The 20526-nt window shown below is 41.0% G+C and overlaps 1 protein-coding gene across 1 annotated transcript in view; it reads right to left on the bottom strand.

The window, feature by feature from the left end:
* The window catches only part of LOC127677813 (uncharacterized), a 60613-nt gene extending 45090 nt beyond the window's left edge, over window positions 1-15523 (bottom strand). Inside the window, exons 1-3 of the mRNA XM_052172804.1 lie at window positions 15372-15523; window positions 13954-14097; window positions 13139-13323 (exon numbers count right to left, since the gene is read on the bottom strand). Of these exons, the coding sequence (XP_052028764.1) occupies window positions 13139-13323; window positions 13954-14097; window positions 15372-15523 (481 nt within the window). The remainder of the gene's footprint in view (window positions 1-13138; window positions 13324-13953; window positions 14098-15371) is intronic.
* Window positions 15524-20526: the final 5003 nt, after the last annotated feature.

Here is a 20526-nt window from a genome sequence, read left to right as displayed (position 1 = left end):
CAGAATGGCTAAGATTAAAAATTCAGGAGACAGCAGGTGTTGGAGAGGGTGTGGAGAAAGAGGAACACTCCTCCACTGCTGGTGGGGTTGCAAATTGGTACAACCACTCTGGAAATCAGTCTGGCGGTTCCTCCGAAAACTGGGCACCTTACTTCCAGAAGATCCTGCTATACCACTCCTGGGCATATACCCAGAAGACTCCCCACCATGTAATAAGGATACATGTTCTACTATGTTCATAGCAGCCCTATTTGTAATTGCCAGATGCTGGAAAGAACCCAGGTATCCCTCAACAGAAGAGTGGATGCAAAAAATGTGGTATATCTACACAATGGAGTACTATTCAGCCATTAGAAACAATGAATTCATGAAATTCTTAGGCAAATGGATGGAGCTAGAGAATATCATACTAAGTGAGGTAACCCAGACTCAAAAGGTGAATCATGGTATGCACTCACTAATAAGTGGATATTAACCTAGAAAACTGGAATACCCAAAACATAATCCACACATCAAAGGAGGTACAAGAAGAAAGGAGGAGTGGCCCCTGGTTCTGGAAAGACTCAGTGAAACAGTATTCAGCAAAACCAGAACGGGGAAGTGGGAAGGGGTGGGTGGGAGGACAGGGGAAGAGAAGGGGGTTTGCGGGACTTTCGGGGAGTGGGGGGGCTAGAAAAGGGGAAATCATTTGAAATGTAAATAAATTATATCGAATAATAAAAAAAAAAAGACAAAAAAAAAATAAAATGCTAATAGGAAAAAAAAAAAAAAAAAAAAAAAAAGAAAGTAGAGCAGAAGAGGTGTATCCATCTTGGTTCTGGACTCCGGGGATCAGACAGACTGAGGTACACAAACATAATCCCAGGCCAACACCGCGGTGGTCTGAGCCCGACGGGTGTTGGCCTGCACCCAGGCCCTGGGCTGGTAGGGGGACCCCCTGGGTGCCAACCCAGCCAGGGGTTTTTTTGCCCAGGCCTGCGCGCGCCCCGCCATTTTGCCTGCAGGACGACAGAGAGCTCTGGCGGGCAGACCTGTAACAGGCATAGCCTAAGGCTAACAAAGCGGGGGTCCAGGCCCCAAAAGGCACAGGACTGACCCCAAGGACTGGGCGGTTTGGTGGGCCATCTGTGAGTCAATCTGCCCAGGGGATTGTTAGCACAGCAGACTCTCCCAGCGCTTTCAGGGAGCGCGGGCGCCCACGCCCGCCATCCTAGTCACCTGGCGGACCCAATTAACAGTCATAGCCCTAGGGGAACTTTGCTAGGACCTTGGCCTCCCAGGCTTTTGCCTGGACTCAGGGATTGGGCGGCCAGGCTAACCTTGTGTGCGACAGCCCGGTTGGCGGATCAGCTGCCCAGCAGAGTGAGCAGAACACAGGGGAGATCACAGCAGCATACACCATCGGCACTCCCTGCGGGTGCACACTGGCTCCATCTGCTCCACAGACACAATCTGGGGCAAGGCCTCAGGCGGAAGCCCTCAGCTCTACTCCCTCCGCTTCCGGATCCAGATCAGCCTGGGCGGCAGCACCACATCTCCAAGTCCTGCAAGTGGCTAGCTGGGCTTCCGGGAGACAAGCTGGGAGAAGTCAGTGTGCTCCAGTGAATCCAGCAGACCCCAGCGGGAGCCTTCGGGTGCCTGCTTTGGGATCTGAACAGCCTGGGCAGCAGCACCCTGTCTACAAGCAGTGCAGGAGGTAAGCTGTGCACCAGAGGCCAACTGGGAAGGGCCAGCTTGCACTGGTGAGTTCAGCACTGACAAGACAAACTAACACCAGTGAGAACTAGATGGCAAAAGGCAAACGCAGGAACGTCACTAACAGAAATCAAGGCAATATGGCAACATCTGAACCCAATTCTCCTCTACCAACATGTCCTGGATACCCCATCACACCAGTAAAACAAGATTTGGATTTAAAATCACTGGTCATGATGCTGGTACAGGAACACATGAAGGACATACTTAAAGAAATTCAGGAGAAAATGGATCAAAAGTTAGAAGCCCTTGAAAGGGAAACACAAAAATCATTGAAAGAAATCCAGGAGAATACAAAAGCCAACAAGGAGGAAATGCAAAAAACACTTAAAGAAATACAGGAGAACTTTGGTCAACAGGCTGAGGTCATGAAAGACGAAACACAAAAATCTCTTAAAGAAACACAGGAGAACTTTGGTCAACAGGCTGAGGTCATGAAAAAGGAAACACAAAAATCTCTTAAAGAATTACAGGAAAACACAAACATGCAAGTGAAGGAGCTAAGCAAAACCATCCAGGATCTAAAATCAGAAGTAGAAACAACTAAGAAAACTCAAAGGGAGACAACTTTGGAGATAGAAAGCCTTGGGAAGAAATCGGGGGACAGAGATGCAAATATCAACAACAGAATACAAGAGATAGAAGAAAGAATCTCAGATGCTGAAGATTCCATAGAAACCATGGACTCAACAGTTAAAGAAAATGCAAAATACAAAAAGCTTGTAACCCAAAATATCCAGGAAATCCAGGACACAATGAGAAGACCAAACCTAAGGATTATAGGCATAGATGAGAGTGAAGATTTACAACTTAAAGGGCCAGCAAATATCTTCAATAAAATTATGGAAGAAAACTTCCCTAACCTAAAGAGAGAGATGCCCATGAATATACAAGAAGCCTACAGAACTCCAAACAGACTGGACCAGAACAGAAATACTTCCCGTCACTTAATAATCAAAACACCAAATGTTCTAAACAAAGAAAGAATACTAAAGGCAGTAAGAGAAAAAGGCCAAGTAACATATAAAGGAAGACCTATCAGAATCACAGCAGACTTTTCACCTGAGACTATGAAGGCTAGAAGGTCCTGGGCAGATCTCATGCAGACTCTAAGAGAACACAAATGCCAACCAAAACTACTATATCCAGCAAAACTCTCAATCACCATAGATGGAGAAACTAAGATATTTCATGACAAAACCAAGTTTACCCAATATCTATCCACAAACCCGGCCCTAAAAAGAATAATAGGAGGACAACACCAATACAAGGAGGGAAACTTCACCCTGGAAAAAGCAAGATAGTAACCTTTCATCAAACCCAAAAGAAGTTAAGCATTCAAATTTAAAAAATACCGTCAAAAATGATAGGAAGTAACAATCACTATTCCTTAATATCTCTTAACATCAATGGACTTAATGCCCCAATAAAAAGACACAGACTAACTGACTGGATACGTAAACAGGACCCTACATTTTGCTGCTTACAGGAAACACACCTCAGGGTCAAAGACAAACACTACCTCAGAGTAAAAGGCTAGAAGACAATTTTACAAGCAAATGGTCTCAGGAAACAAGCTGGAGTAGCCATCTTAATATCAGATAAAATTGACTTTCAACCCAAAGTCATCAAAAGGGACCCTGAGGGACACTGCTTGCTGGTCAAAGGAAAAATACAAAAAGAAGAACTGTCAATCCTGAACATCTATGCCCCAAATGCAAGGGCACCCTCTTTCATAAAAGAAACTTTATTAAAACTAAAAGCGCACATTGCACCTAACACAATAATTGTGGGTGACTTCAACACTGCACTTTCCTCAATGGACCGATCAGGAAAACAGAAACTAAACAGGGACACAATGAAACTAATTGAAGCTTTGGACCAATTAGATTTAACAGATATATATAGAACATTCTATCCTAAAACAAAAGAATATACCTTTTTCTCAGCACCTCATGGTACCTTCTCCAAAATCGACCATATAATTGGTCACAAGACAGACCTCAACAAATATAAGAAGATAGAACTAATCCCATGCCTCCTATTTGATCACTATGGAATAAAAGTGGTCTTCAATAGCAACAGAAACAACAGAAAACCCACATACACGTGGAAACTGAACAATACTCTACTCAATGATACCTTGGTCAAGGAAGAAATAAAGAAAGAAATTAAAGACTTTTTAGAACATAATGAAAATGAAAACACAACATACCCAAATCTATGGGACACAATGAAAGCAGTGCTAAGAGGAAAACTCATAGCCCTGAGTGCCTCCAAAAAGAAAATGGAGAGAGCATACATTACCAGCTTAATGACACACCTGAAAGCCCTAGAACAAAAAGACGCTATTTCGCCCAGGAGAAGTATAAGGCAGAAATCATCAAACTTAGGGCCGAAATCAATCAAGTAGAAACAAAGAGAACCATACAAAAAATCAACAAAACCAGGAGCTGGTTCTTTGAGAAAATAAACAAGATAGATAAACCCTTAGCCAGACTGACCAAAGTGCACAGAGAAAGTATCCAAATTAACAAACTTAGAAATGAAAAGGGAGATATAACAACGGAAACTGAGGAAATCCAAAAAATCATCAGATCCTACTACAAGAGCCTGTACTCAACACAACTGGAGAATCTGGAGGAAATGGACAATTTCCTTGACAGATACCAAATACCAAAATTAAATCAGGACCAACTAGACCATCTAAACAGTCACATAAAGCCTAAAGAAATAGAAGGAGTCATAGAAAGTCTTCCAACCAAAAAAAGCACAGGACCAGATGGCTTTAGTGCAGAATTCTACCAGACCTTCAAAGAAGAGTTAACACCAATACTCTTCAAACTATTCCACAAAATAGAAACAGAAGGAACACTACCCAATTCCTTCAACGAAGCCACAATTACGCTGATACCAAAGCCACAAAAAGATCCAACAAAGAAAGAGAACTTCAGACCAATTTCCCTTATGAACATCGATGCAAAAATACTCAATAAAATTCTTGCCAACCGAATCCAAGAACACATCAAAACGATAATCCACCATGATCAAGTAGGCTTTATCCCAGGAATGCAGGGTTGGTTCAATATACGGAAATCCATCAATACAATCCACTACATAAAGAAACTCAAAGAACAAAACCACATGGTCATTTCATTGGATGCTGAAAAAGCATTTGACAAAATTCAGCATCCCTTCATGCTTAAAGTCTTGGAGAGAACAGGAATCCAAGGCCCATACCTAAACATAGTAAAAGCAATATACAGCAAACCGGTAGCCAGCATCAAACTAAATGGAGAGAAACTTGAAGCAATCCCACTGAAATCAGGGACCAGACAAGGCTGCCCCATTTCTCCTTATCTTTTCAATATTGTACTTGAGGTACTAGCTCGGGCAATTCGACAACATAAGGAGGTCAAAGGGATACAAATTGGAAAGGAAGAAGTCAAACTATCATTATTTGCAGACGACATGATCTTCTACCTAAGTGACCCAAAGAACTCCACTAGAGAGCTCCTACAGCTGATAAACAACTTAAGCAAAGTGGCAGGTTATAAAATCAACTCCAGCAAATCAGTGGCTTTCCTATACTCAAAGGATAAGCAGGCTGAGAAAGAAATTAGGGAAATGACCTTCTTCACAATAGCCACAAACAGTATAAAGTATCTTGGGGTGACTCTTACCAAACATGTGAAAGATCTGTATGACAAGAACTTCAAGACTCTGAAGAAGGAAATGGAAGAAGACCTCAAAAAATGGGAAAACCTCCCATGCTCATGGATCGGTAGAATCAATATAGTTAAAATGGCCATTTTGCCTAAAGCACTATACAGATTCAATGCAATACCCATCAAAATCCCAACTCAATTCTTCACAGAGTTAGAAAGAGCAATTATCAAATTCATCTGGAACAACAAAAAACCCAGGATAGCTAAAACTATTCTCAGCAACAAAAGAAAATCTGGGGGAATCAGTATCCCTGACCTCAAGCAATACTACAGAGCAATAGTGTTAAAAACTGCATGGTATTGGTACAGTGACAGGCATGAGGATCAATGGAACAGGATTGAAGATCCAGAAATGAACCCACACACCTATGGCCACTTGATCCTCGACAAAGAGGCTGAAAACATCCAATGGAAAAAAGATAGCCTTTTCAACAATTGGTGCTGGTTCAACTGGAGGTCACCATGCAGAAGAATGCGAATTGATCCATCCTTGTCTCCTTGTACTAAGCTCAAATCCAAATGGATCAAGGACCTCCACATAAAGCCAGACACTCTGAAGCTAATAGAAAAGAAACTGGGGAAGACCCTTGAGGACATCGGTACAGGGAGAAAGTTTCTGAACAGAACACCAATAGCGTATGCTCTAAGAGCAAGAATTGACAAATGGGACCTCATAAAATTACAGAGTTTCTGTAAGGCAAAGGACACCATCAAGAGGACAAATCAGCAACCAACAAATTGGGAAAAGATCTTCACCAATCCTACATCAGATAGAGGGCTAATATCCAATATATATAAAGAACTCAAGAAGTTAGACTCCAGAAAACCAAACAACCCTATTAAAAAATCGGGTACAGAGTTAAACAAAGAATTCTCACCTGAAGAACTTCGGATGGTGGAGAAGCATCTTAATAAATGCTCAACTTCATTAGTCATTAGGGAAATGCAAATCAAAACAACCCTAAGATTTCATCTTACACCAGTCAGAATGGCTAAGATTAAAAATTCAGGAGACAGCAGGTGTTGGAGAGGGTGTGGAGAAAGAGGAACACTCCTCCACTGCTGGTGGGGTTGCAAATTCGTACAACCACTCTGGAAAGCAGTCTGGCGGTTCCTCTGAAAACTGGGCACCTCACTTCCAGAAGATCCTGCTATACCACTCCTGGGCATATACCCAGAAGACTCCCCACCATGTAATAAGGATACATGTTCTACTATGTTCATAGCGGCCCTATTTATAATTGCCAGATGCTGGAAAGAACCCAGGCATCCCTCAACAGAAGAGTGGATGCAAAAAATGTGGTATATCTACACAATGGAGTACTATTCAGCCATTAGAAACAATGAATTCATGAAATTCTTAGGCAAATGGATGGAGCTAGAGAATATCATACTAAGTGAGGTAACCCAGACTCAAAAGGTGAATCATGGTATGCACTCACTAATAAGTGGATATTAACCTAGAAAACTGGAATACTCAAAACATAATCCACACATCAAATGAGGTACAAGAAGAAAGGAGGAGTGGCCCCTGGTTCTGGAAAGACTCAGTGAAACAGTATTCGGCAAAACCAGAACGGGGAAGTGGGAAGGGGTGGGTGGGAGGACAGGGGAAGAGAAGGGGGCTTACGGGACTTTCGGGGAGTGGGGGGGGGCTAGAAAAGGGGAAGTCATTTGAAATGTAAATAAATTATATCGAATAAAAAAAAAAGAAAGTAGAGCAGAGTACAAGATGGAGGCACTGGAGGAACTGTGGAAGGAGGGGTGTCTTCTGCATGCAAACAGGTGAAGGCTATCTAGCATATAGCCACAAGGAGGTCCTCAAAGCCCAACCCCACTGTCACACATCTACTCCAAGGAGGTCACACCTTTTAACTGTGCTATTGCTTTAGTCAAGTATATTGAAACCACACATTCCACTCCCTGGCTAATATAAGTTTGTTCAAATGGATGAGTCTATGGTGGCCATACCTATCGATACCATAACAGAAAATATACTTAATCAAACTCAGATGTCCCATAGACCTTAGGAGGTTCAAGAATATTAAAAGTCCAAATTCATTGTCTATTCTTGCATATACACATTCTCTAAAGTATAATCCCCTATAAAATCAAAAGAAGATGTAGATCACATATGTCTAAAAATCACAGGATATCTACTGTCATTTAAAAGTGTCATACTGAGAAAGTACCAGACTAAAGCAAGACAAAAACACAGCTTCTCAAACTGCAACTCTAAGTTTCCATTTCTGAACATCTATGTTCCAAATGCCAGGGCACCCACATTCATAAAATAAATTTTACTAAAGGTAAAAGCATGCATTGCATCTCACACAATAATGGTGTGGAGACTTCAACACCACATTTTAATCACTGGACAGTCCATGGAAACCCAAAGTTAACAGAGACAGAATGAAACTAAGAGCTGTTACTGACAATGGAATAATAGATATTGAAAGAATATTTCATCCTAACATAGAAGAATATACCTTCTTCTCATCACCTCATGGTACATGCTACAAAGTTCACCATCCTCTTGATCACAAAAAAGCTTGAACTGACACAAGAAAATTGAAATAATCTGATGCATCCTATTAGATCTCCATGGACTAAGGCTGGTCTTCAATAGCAACAAAAACAACAGAAAGCCCACATACACATGGAAGCAGAACAATATCCTACTCAATGTAAGTTGGTCAAGGAAGAAATAAGACATTTTAGAATTTAATGAAGATGAAGGCACAACATATTCAAATTTATGGTACACAATGAAAGCAGTGCTGAGTGTAAAATTCATAGTTCTGAGAGCTTCCAAAAAGAAACTGGAGACAGCATACACTAGCAGCTTAATAGCATACCTGAGAGCTTTAGAACAGAAAGAAGCTAATACACCCTGTGTATTGCATGAGGAGTAGAATGCAGGAAATCATCAAAATCAGGGCTGAAATCAACCACGTTGAAACAGAAAGAACTATACTAATAATCAAGAAAACCAGGAGCTGTTTCTTTGAGAAAATCAACAAGATAGATAAACTTTAGCCAGACTAACCAGTAATGAAAGGGGAAAAATAAGAACAGAAGCTGAGGAAATTAAAAAAAATTATATTTCTGTGTATCTTAAGATGTTGCAATCCCAATTTATTTTTCAGCCTATACCATTTCAATAAAGATGTCTACTGACTTTTATAATTCATTTGGTATCTAGATACTTTGCTGTAGTTGTTTATCAGCTGTACTTCTCTGGTACATCTTTGGAATCACATCATTTGCAAATTCAGTACTTTAACGTTTTCCTTTACCTTTTCTATCCTCTTGATGTCGTTTTGGTTTATGATTGCTCTCACTACAAATTAAAGGACTCTAATGAATATATTGTGAGAGAGTGAGTAGCCATTCCTTGGCCTTGATTTTAGTGAAAGAGCTTTAAGTTTCTCTCCATTGAATTTGATGATCTCTATAGACCTGATGTTTATTAATTTTATTATGTTTAGTTATTTGCCTTTTATCCCTGTACTACAGGACTTTTAACATGAAGGTGAGTTTGATCTTGCCAGTGATATTTTATCCATCTAATGATCATATGGTTATATTTCTTTCATTGTGGTTAATTGGTAGATTGCATTGCAGTGTTTTCCTATATTGTACCATGCTTGCATTCTTGAAAAGAAGCCTACTTGATCAAGGTAGAGAATGTCTTTTGTATGTCCTTGGATTCTGTTTGCAAATATTTTATGGAATAGTTTTACCTCAATGTTCATCATGGAAATTGTTCTGAATACCTTTTTCATGATGAATATTTGTGTGCTTTATCAGTTTGACTGTGGCCTCAGAGATTGAGTTTGGCAAGATTTCATCTATTTTTATTCACTGGCACTCTTTGAAGATTGTTGGTATTAGCACTTTTTTAAAATTCTGGAAGAGTTCTACATTAAAATCATTTGGACTTTTGCTATTTATTTTGGGAGTCTTTTGATGACTATTTCTATTTGCTTAGGAGTTATAAGATTACTTTATCACTTTTCAGATCTGGATTGAGGTTGGATAATTGATATCTGTCTAGAAAGTCATTTAGATTATCCATTTTTTTTTGGAGTTTAGGCTTCTGAAATTAGAACTACTGATTTTTTTCATGCCCCCAGTGTCTATCATTATATCCCCCTTTTCATTACTGATTTTGATAATTTGGGTGTTTTCGTTCTGCCTTTTGATTAGTTTAGAGAAGGTGTTGTCTGCTTTGCTGATTTTATCAAGTACCAGCTCTTCATTTCCTTGATTATTTATATTATTCTCTTTTTTCAGCCCAGAAAATCCTGCCATCAAATCCTATCTCTCAGTGGTTTCAGGTTTTGCCTGACACCAGGAACTGGATCATGCAATAAATGAAGCTCTTGCTGTTTTGTGTGTGGATGATGTATACCACACCATTACTGGACACATTATACAGCCAGCATTTAGAATGTTTTTAGCTATTCCATCATGTCAGTGTTATCTGCAAGTTGCCATGAGACATTAACAGAGCCCTGTACAAACCTCTGTTTGTCAGAGGTCAGTCAGAATGGATGACAGAATGATTTTAAGCCTGGGAGCGGTTCAGTTAGCAGGGAGAGAAAATACAGCAGGGTATTTCACATTGTACATTGAGGACAATTTAGTCTTGTTAGAACTGACATGAAATATCATCTCATAATGTATGCATCTGCTAGTGTCTATCAACCAAACCAAAAACAATGATAACCCATATGTGAGTAGGCTTATCAAGACCCATACCACTTATGTGTTCTACGATGCTCAAGGAAACCCCACAAATACAATAGCAACCTGGTAGTTTGTTCTAAATCATGTCTTACCTTGTTCCCATTGTGCTACTGATGACTCTTTCTCCATAAGAATCAGCTCGTAAAAGCCAGAGGACCTAAGGTAGAGAGTAACCAAAGCCTCTCTACCCTGATGCTCTGGAGGCTGAGGTAAATGCTCTGGTTTTCCAGTAGCTGTTTGTGGACCCACTGGCTTACTTCCTTGACATTTTTAACACTCTGACTATCCTAAGATGTCAGTTAGTCAGTTCCATTCAAAAAGTAAGAGTCACTAGGAAGGAACTATCCATATCTTCTCAGAAATTCTTTGGCAAAAGAGCAGCTCTACCTGTCCCTCCTAGGTTCCACACTTGCACAGTCATGCTTTCCAGTGGACACATGTGCTCACAGCTGCAGGCTCCCTTCTCTGTGGCTGCTCTTGAGCTTCCTCTCAAAGCTCCTTAGATCAGCAGTCATTTTTTTTTTTTGTTAGCAAGAGTGATTCATTATCCCAGCACAGCCTATAGGAGGCTAGTCTCCATTCTGAATTTCACATATATGCCTAGTTTACAGTGTCATCCCATATGAGAGGGGAAAAATCTGCACTAAAATTGAAAATAAGATTACTGGGGCAAAACCTAAATGCCCACAGAGCAGTGGTAATATCAGAGACCTGTACTGATGCCTGGCAACATAAAACCATGAGCATGTGCAGCTCAAGTAGTGGTACCTAAAAGTCTCCTGAGATGTCTGCACTCAATTTTATGTGATACAGTCCACATAACATATCACATGATCTGGAAGGACAAGGGCCAAGTGTAGGAGATGTGATTAAGACTAACAGGTTAGAAAATCTAATGCTGACAGAAGACTAACATGGTACCTAACAATCATCTACTGCAACTGCCTGCAGTTATATCCAATGCATTACCTGGAAGGGAAACTGGGGATGAATGGGAAGGCAGTGAGAAAGGAAGGAGACCATGACCACAGATTGCTGATCAAGGTCCTAGTTTTAATCGGTGACTAAGAATTTAAAGTTGGGGGCAAGATTCTTTACCCCAAGGTTTGAGAGTCTGCTCAGCCTGTGTTGGCTCCACCTCTCCACTGCTAGGTGGGTAGACTGCTTAAATTAGGGAATTGCAGATCTGGAAGAACACTGGACTTCACCTTGATCTGAGCACTCCACTCTATGTGTAGGAGATTGTGGCAAGCACTGAGGCCTGGAATTCCTGCTAAAATGGCCACTGGGGGTAGGGGTAGGGCAAAATATACAACAGAAGAAATTATTGCTTCTTCCTGCTTCTGAGGCAACTGCACACAGGCAGGTCACATACATACAGTAGGAAAACACACAATTGTCATTAATAATAAATATGAATCTAAACAGCCACCAAACCAAACCAAACCAAACCAAACCAAACCAAACCAAACCAAACGAAACCAAACCAAACAAAAAACAGAAAATGCATGATCAATGACAATATCACCTGTACATGAGAATACACGACAGCATGGATCTATTATGGCAGTAATTAAATCATAAACTGTGTATCATTGGGGGAAACCACAATATTCATACAGAAAGACATTGCCTTATATAACCTAGTTGAGTTTGAATTCACTCTGCATCCCAGGCTGCCTAGAGCTTACAGAGATCCATCTCTGACTGTGAGATCTAGGTCTACAGAAGAGGACAGAACACATGAATAAGAAACATTGTCTTAAGAGTCCTGAGTCACAAATAAATTTTTATTCCTCAGAAATACAATTTAAAGAAAATAGGCTTCAAATGACAATTACTATATGAAACAAAGATCTCTCACTGTGCTTTTAGCAACACATATGTACAGCCTGTTTCTCCTCTTGTACATATTGTAGCAGGGCAGTCACCTCAGTTATCTCTCAAGGGGTGTTTTCAGAACAGGAAAGGGAATAACTTATGAATTGGGTGGCTCACTGGCTAGGTATTTAGGGCCTATTCATCATGAGGAATTGAATTATGTAGAAGAAGATTCCTCCAAGGTGTTTTTTGGCTGTTGAGAATGGAGCTCAGCAGGGGGCTCCTGAGGTGACAACTAATTCTGCAGTAGGCCCTCTTCCTGGGCTGTGGAAATTTCAGCTTTTGCTACAGTTTTGGAGACCTAGAAGAGGAAGGGTCTTATTAAGACAGAAGCTTGGTCAGGAACTAAATGTCACCTGTCAGGCTGCTGCTTCCCACCAACTCAACAGGAATGTTATCATTGACCTTTAACTGACACCGTTAGTGTTGTAAGTTGAGGCAGGGCAAAATATCCAGTAACATTTACCAAATACATGGGCTGACAAGCTGCTACTCAGACTTCTAGCAGTGCATAACATGAAGTGGGCAATTGGAAGAGACCTCATTATGTTGCAGGAAGTAAGGAAAATGCCACAGGGCACCCAGATCAATGACAATGAGCAGCAAATAGTTTGTATTTTCATTTGCATTTTAACCCTGTAAGATGTTTCCATTTTGGAAGTCACATGATCCTTTCATGACTTCTGTTGCAGGACCTAGAACTAACTTGTTCTAAGCTCTGCAAAGCATCCCACCTATCATTACCACATGGAGGAAACTGGCATTTTATTGATCTTTCATCCTTACTAGTCTTCACATTAAAGAGGAGTAGCAAGGTATACTTGCCAATACTTCAGTTTCTCACAAGGGACTAACATCTCAGAATACTTGTGCATAGACTTAGCAATGAACAACTGCATTCCATGAGGTAGGTGGCTACTTAGGGTTGTGGATTAGAAAATGCTGGGTGAAAGCAAAAATGGATGTAGTGGGCAAATGTTCTCAGTCAGTAATAGCCAAGCTGAGCTGCTTAAACTTACCTGATGTTGTTGGTCCTGGAGAATTCTGGCCTTCTCCTTTTTCGAATTTATCATTCAGATTCAAGTCAATCAGGTATTGCTGAATGATGGTCCAATCAGCATGTACTTCCTTGTTCTCCTGCTTCAGTTCGGCCAACCTCTTATTCATAATGTCTTTCTGTATCAGGAGGCAGCTCTCCAGGTTCCTGGAAACACAATCTGCATGGTAAGATCCTGCAGGCTCTTTCTCCCATTCCTACATCAAGGTCCCATTAACCCCACTAGGATACAGGTTCCCATGGAGAACTAATATTTCCATGAGAGCTGCACAAAGTGAAAATAGCAAATTGAGGAAAGAAAAAAATTACTGCTGCAGACCCAACACCAAAGGGTTGCATATCTCAGCAAAAGAAAGAGGGATCTCCGACTATTCATGACACTGCAATGCATTTCAGCAATATCACTTTGTAGTTTGCAAATCCCCTCAACATCGGTCAGTAGAACCAAGAGGAGGACATTCTATTCTTGTGTTGCATCACATTCGGCTCTGTAAAACCATACCTGTGCCCCACAGACCTAGTAATGTATAATACATTTGTCATCATATGTATCACTCTTCTATTGAGAGGCTCCTGTGGATGCCTGGACAATGCCTGTAGGAGTAATGGAGTAAGGAGTCTCTTAGAGATTTTGAAAACTGATTCCAAAAGTCCCAATGCACACTGATTACTAAAAAGCAGAACAGATAGTACCAGTCCTGCAGACTCTCCAGTCCAGAATCAAGGAAGGCAGAAACATACATTCCATACCCGGTGGAATCCCAAAACAATACTTACCGATAGAAGTTGATCTCCTTCTTGTGTTCCTCAAATTTCTGCCGGGCTTCAATGTTCTCCATCTCTAAGTTTTGTAGAAATGCCATGATCTCCTTCTCTTTTAACTTCAATTTTTCATAAAATGGATTGGGTTTATAGTAGGGCCTGTCCCCAGGAAGACAGAACTCCATGAACTTTTGCTTTTTTGAACACATGAACTGAGACTGGGTCTTGTATTACCCCAGCCCAGGAAGGTCAATTCCTGGGTTCTACATGCTGGGATCTTCTTCATCTTTGGAAACTTTTATTCTGTCCTAAGGACAGCAGAAATTAGGCATCCAGATGGATGTTGCCTGGGCTCCATGTGTTCACTCAGTAGTGCTGGAAGGGCAGTCTAGTGCCTTGTGCTCTCAGTAGCCTTGGCCACAGGTCTTTTCCTACTATATACCTGTGATTATATTTTCCCTGTTTTGACAAAAGGATTCTAAATCCTAGATAATTACTTCTTCAGAGGCCGACATTATACATAATTCTAGAGATTAGACCATACATCTCAAATGTTTTATAATGGACCAGCATAAGCACATATATGTATAGGTGCACACACACACAGAATGCCACACAGAAAGAAGAAGGGTAAAGGAACACACAGCCAGAGAATGAGAAACAGAGACAGAGACAGAAACAGAGATATCAAATTAAGAACCAGTAGAACCAGTACTGTCTCAGAATATACTGTATTTCACAGATCCCTGAATTTCAGAGTGGAGAGAAATATAAACAAGAAAAATTCATGCACAGGAGAAAACACAATCATATGCACACACACAAGTGTACACACACATGGACACAGAAACACACACACACAATCTTAGGTATACACTTGAGAATTAGAAAAGGAGACAGAGTCAAAGAATTAGCGAGAACATGATTCAGAGACAGAAGCATCAAGAACAATAGCATCTTGAACTCTCAGAGTATAAGGCATACAGAAAAATAGGAACAGGCATGAACCACAGGTGTCTAATCAAGCACTGAGATGAACAATGTGGGACAAGGGCCCTCCAGGTGCATCCAGGAGCTTCCTTCACTCACTTAACTGCCAGGCATGTACAAAAACTCACCACAAACTCTCAAGTCCTAGTGCCTCACAAAGCCACCTCCTCTCAAAGTCTTTCCATGCACACTCTGGAAACTCACTTTCTATAGCCTCTATCCCTGAATTCTCTTTTCAATTGGAGGGATCAGAAGGGACTATTTCCCATCTCAGTCCTGACCCTGTTTCAGGTTCTCTCACTCTCCTAAGATGTATTTAGGCACATGAGATTGGGTACAGGGACATTATGAAGATATATCTTTCTAGGATGAATCACCTTAAAAAGATTGTCATGACACTGGTGATCCCAGACAAATAACACAGAATTTGGAGGAATGCATACCTCTTATTCATGGCTCCCTCTGTGACATACATCAGGCGTTCTCTTAGAAGATTTCTCTCTTGGGTAACAAGCTGCAGCTCTCTGGTCAGCATCTTCTCTTCCTTCTTGGCCTGCTTCTTGCTTAGGATTGTTGCATGGCATGATGTGTTCATGTCAGCCTCTGTAGAGAGAATAACACAAGTGAACTTACATGGTGGCAATGCACAAAGTGTATACAGATGACCCTGAGGCCCATAAGAAGGACAACATGCCTAGAACCCAGTGACAACACAGAGTATGGTCCAGGCTTGAGATGCCTCCTCAGTTGATCTCAGCTCTCCCATCACTGTACAGAGACCAGGAGATGTAAGCAGACAGGTGTGTACTCTGTCTCCCTACACATGCTTATAGTGACCAGAGAGGTGACTTCTCTTGGCTTATTGACAACTGCTACCAGTATATCTTGGTTTCAGAGCTCTCAATCCTGTGGTTTCACATGTCAGATGATAAATTCACTATCCCCATTTACTTCAGTGCTTGGAGATGCTCAGATCTCCTGCCCTGTTACTTTAGTCCCAGGACATGGCCTTCAAATATCATGCAGGGGGAGCACATGGCCAACACACTGATTAATTTCCTCTACTGAAACAACAAACACCCCAGAGATGGCCAGAGGATCTAGTCTCTGACTGAGTGTATCAACACTTACAGGTCTTTGGTTATAGTACAGAAATGCCTGCCACACACAACTAGTGATAAAAATAGCTATGGTGGAAACTCTGTTAGGGAGTGGAGGTCAGAGGAGTTCTGAGATCAAAATGTTATTCCCAGGAGCACAACTCTTTCCTGGTACTACTCTCAGAGAAAAGCTGAAGCTAAAAGAACCCATGGGAGGGGAAGCAGTAATGCCCTGCCCTAAATTGGCATAGGTAAGTCCCTCTGTGACTCCTGATGGTCTTGTTCTGTCCCCATGTAATAACCAGAATACCCAGAGAAAGTAAAGACTTGGAGTTCTCATCATTAAAGCTTTGACCTGGCCTCTCCTGCTTTAAGGGATGTAGAAAATAATGTTCTGACATCCTTGATGTTCAAGAGTTGTGACAATCATGGAAATTATTTTGTTTCCAAGAAGCTCCAATTCCTTTGCCCCTTTGCTAGAAAGGCCAGGTCAGCCACTCTGCCAGGAAGCTCAACTTCCTTTCCCAGTACTTAATCCTCATTCCACCCAAACACATTCTTAGTTCTTCATTACTCTCAGATGAAAGGCCAACTTCCTTCCTCCTCTCTCTAGTCTCTCTTCCATCCACATTGGCTCTCCCAAAATGTTTGCAGAGTTTGGCAAACATGTTCATCTAAGTATCCTCTACAAACTGAGTAACTCCAGTGCTTCTGCTGTTGCTACAACACTGGTGAGATCACAGCTAATGCCAAGAACTCTCCAGGAGACAATAGAATGTTCAAGAATGGAATGCTGATGTCATGGGTTATGGCATTGGCTTCTTGCTAATTTTTTCCCTATACTGACAGGAAACTAAGGTGTGCTTTCTTGGAGACTCTCCTAGGTCATAGCCATTGAGCACATCCACTTTCTAAGGACAGGGTTTGCTCTAGGCCTGATTGGCAACACATAAATCATCCCTGTTTATCTGAGTGTTTCTTCTTCAAACACTTCAGAGGAATGTCTCATACTACCTCAGATTTCCCTCAGTAAGCAATATGAGACATTAAAACCTACTAAGATTTCATACCAGTTTGACTATGAAGCCACAAATTTCTCCTGTCTTATTAGGTACAGTAGCATGAAATCACATCCAGGCAGAGGGTGCAGAACAGGTTGCTATGTGAGTGTGCTTTAGAGGTTATATTCATGAAGTATTGTGCTTAACATTTGAAACTTGTCCCAAGATGCCTTAGGAGTGATAGAGTTGTAATCTTTGTTGTGGGGGGAAAAGTCTTGAGATCAGTTGGCAGAGGATAGTAAAATATTGGAGCTGCCAATGAAAAGACCCTCAGACTGAGTATGAGGCTCTCATCTGTGGACCAGAGTCACTAAAGGATGATTGCTTACAGACCTCTGTAAGCTATAAAATGAGATTTTTGTCAGAAAAAATTAATATAGTCAACAGAGTTAAGTGTGTATGGAGATGCAATAGATATAGGTAAGTGAACAGAGCAAGGGCCTAACGTTTTGTTTTTGGTTTCATTATTGGGCCCCAAAACCATATATATATATATATATATATATATATATATATATATATATATATATATATATATATATATATATATATATGTGTGTGTGTGTGTGTGTGTGTGTGTGTGTGTGTGTGTGTGTGTGTGTGTGTGCAAAATGGATGATTTAATGAATGCAGATCCTTATACTGAGTGAATAGAACCATAGCTAAGATTTTGGGAGGTGAGCCATGGCCCCAGAAATCTTTCTCAATTTATAAAGCAAAAAATAAAAACATTACAAACAAACAAAGATAAAGTACAAGTAGCTCATGTGAATTTACAGAAAGTGTCCAATACTGAGTTCTGAACAGGCCATTTAAATATAACAGTGTACATTTGCCATTAATTTGATGGGTCCTATGTAAAGCTTTGTGGAACATTGTTAGATTAACAAATGTCAAAAAGAACATCAGAATATGTGATCAACATGACCTTGCTCTGAGACAAGTTATTTTTCTGTGCCAGTGATTGGTAAGCACATTACAGCAACAAGGTGAACTAGGGAGCAGACATAGAACAAATTAGCTGTAACTACACTGGTGGGTACACACCTCAGCTTTAGAAAATCCAGGTCTCTATCACTGACTAGTGCTTTCCTAACATTCCTATGAACCCCATTTGTAAGACTAGGAATAGGAAAGTGGAAACAGGATTATCTGAGGTGAATGTTTGCCTGGGCAGCCAGGTAGAAGACAACATGAAATATTTGAGACCCTGTTTCAGAAAACAACACTGAAACTCACCCTATATCCAAGGCCTTACTTACCAATTTTTGTCTATAATAAAGAACTTACCAGTCTCTCTCTACAAGTATTTCTTGCTGGGAAGACAGAGAAGTGCAAATGATCTTTCTGTTCTACAGACCTTGTTCTCTCTTTACCTGGGTTCATATTAAGAACAAATGAGAATATGTATCACCTTCTGAATAACTGAGTAATACCCTCTGCTGCTAGCATGATACTGTGCCAATGACAATCTCTAGCTTGCCCGAGTGCTGTTGTCCCATCATGAAGTATCAAGTGCTGAGGCTACAGCATAGTGAACCTTTCAAGGGGCTAGACAGAAGCCATCAGAGATACTACACTTCCTTGTCCTGAGATTAAATCAAGCAGACACAATGTGAACTGAGTGTGCTATTTAACAATACATCATTCTCCCACCTCACATTTGTGAGTTTTATCCAGGCTAGAGTTCATATACCACTATCCCAGATTTGTCTTGATATACTTCCTCAGGGCCCAGATCTTGCTAGCCTTAATCTTGATTCAAATCACGGTTATGCTGACCATTGTCACATGTTATGTTCTTTATGTTGTCAGGATTTTAAACTTATGAAATTCCACATCTTTAAGCTTCACCAAGGATCCATCTAATCCAAGGTCAATATGCACTATTATGTCTAAGATGGGTTGAGTCAAGGCGCTCTTAGGGATAAAAGTATGGAGAGGGATAAAGAATGCTTTCCTTCTGGGAAATCAAAGGAATAGGAAGGTCAGCTGAGGGCTTTCCCTGCCTCTATGACCTTCCAGGTTGTCACACCAGCATCGGGCTCCTGAGTCTTCATTGTTAAAATTAAATGCCTGGCACATGTGCATTGTTTTAAATTTATTCTTTAATCATTGCATCAATTACATCTCAAATGATATTCTGCTTGCTGGATATCATTTCAACCTCCCCTCATCTCACATCTGCCTTTTCCTTTCCCCTTTGCCTGTATGAGGCCACTTCGCCACCCACCCACCTTCTCATGCCGTACTGCTTCTGCATCCCACTACACTGGGGCATCAAACCTCCATAGGATGAATGGCCTTCCTACCCTTGCAGTCAGGCAAGGCTATCCTCTGCTACAATGTATCTGGAGCTATAGATCTCTCCCTTAACACTCCTGGGCTTGTGGTCTAGTAACTGGGAGCACTAGGTCATCCTGGCAACATATGTTGTTCTTCCAATGGATTTGGAATCCCCATCTGCTCCTCTTGGTTTTCCCCAAGCTACCCCACCAGGTTCCCTGATCTCAGTCTAATGTTTGGCTCCAATTTCAGTTTTTGGAAGGATTTCCCTAAGAACCTTCTCAAGTGGTTCCTAGGCAGAAGCACCTCTTGACTACACCAACAGTGTCTGGTTTGGTGTCTGCAGACTTGATGGATTCCAACATAGGGCAGTCCATGGATGGCCCTTTTTTCAGGCTCTGCTCCATATGCTTTCTCTGCTCTTATTTTGCTTAGGAAAATTTCTGTTTACAAACTTTATGAAAGATGGATGGAGTGTTATGTTGGTGTTGGGTGGAAATGCACCTATTCACTGAAGGTGGTCTCTACAGTTTCTTTTTCCACTTATTCTGCACAATTCGGCTAAAGTTACAACGCTTTGTGTCCTTACATTTCCCTGGTGCAGTGTTCCCTCACATGGTTATTCCCAGTCCCTCTTTTCCATGCTACATATTTTTGTTCATTTTCCAGACCCTCTGTACCTCTCTTCCATCCTCTCCAGTACCTGATACTGCCGCTTATATCCTTCTTCTCCTCTCTCCCTCCCAGATCCCCTCTACCTCCACATCCCAAGATCATTCTGTCTTCCCCTCAATGCAGGACTGAAGCATTGACCATAACCAGGTCTCCCTTCCTTAGGAGCTCCATAACGTCAGCAGGTTGTATCATATGCATTGTGAACTTTAGGGCAAATATCCCCTTCTTAGTAAACACAGACCCTGTATGTTCCTTCCGTCTGTGTTACCTCACTCAGGATGATATTTTCTGGTTCCATCCATTTGCCCTCAAATTTTAAGAAGTTATTGTTTTTAATTGCTTAGTAGTATTCCATTCTGTAACCATATTTTCTGTATGCATTCTTTTGTAGAAGGACATCTGGGTTCTTCCCAGCTTCTGACTATTATCAATAAGGGTGCTATAAACTTAGTGGAATATATGTACTTTTAATATGT

Source organism: Apodemus sylvaticus, chromosome 2 (assembly GCF_947179515.1).
Source record: "Apodemus sylvaticus chromosome 2, mApoSyl1.1, whole genome shotgun sequence".
Lineage (NCBI taxonomy): Eukaryota > Metazoa > Chordata > Mammalia > Rodentia > Muridae > Apodemus > Apodemus sylvaticus.
This window is presented reverse-complemented; position numbering and strand designations above follow the sequence as displayed.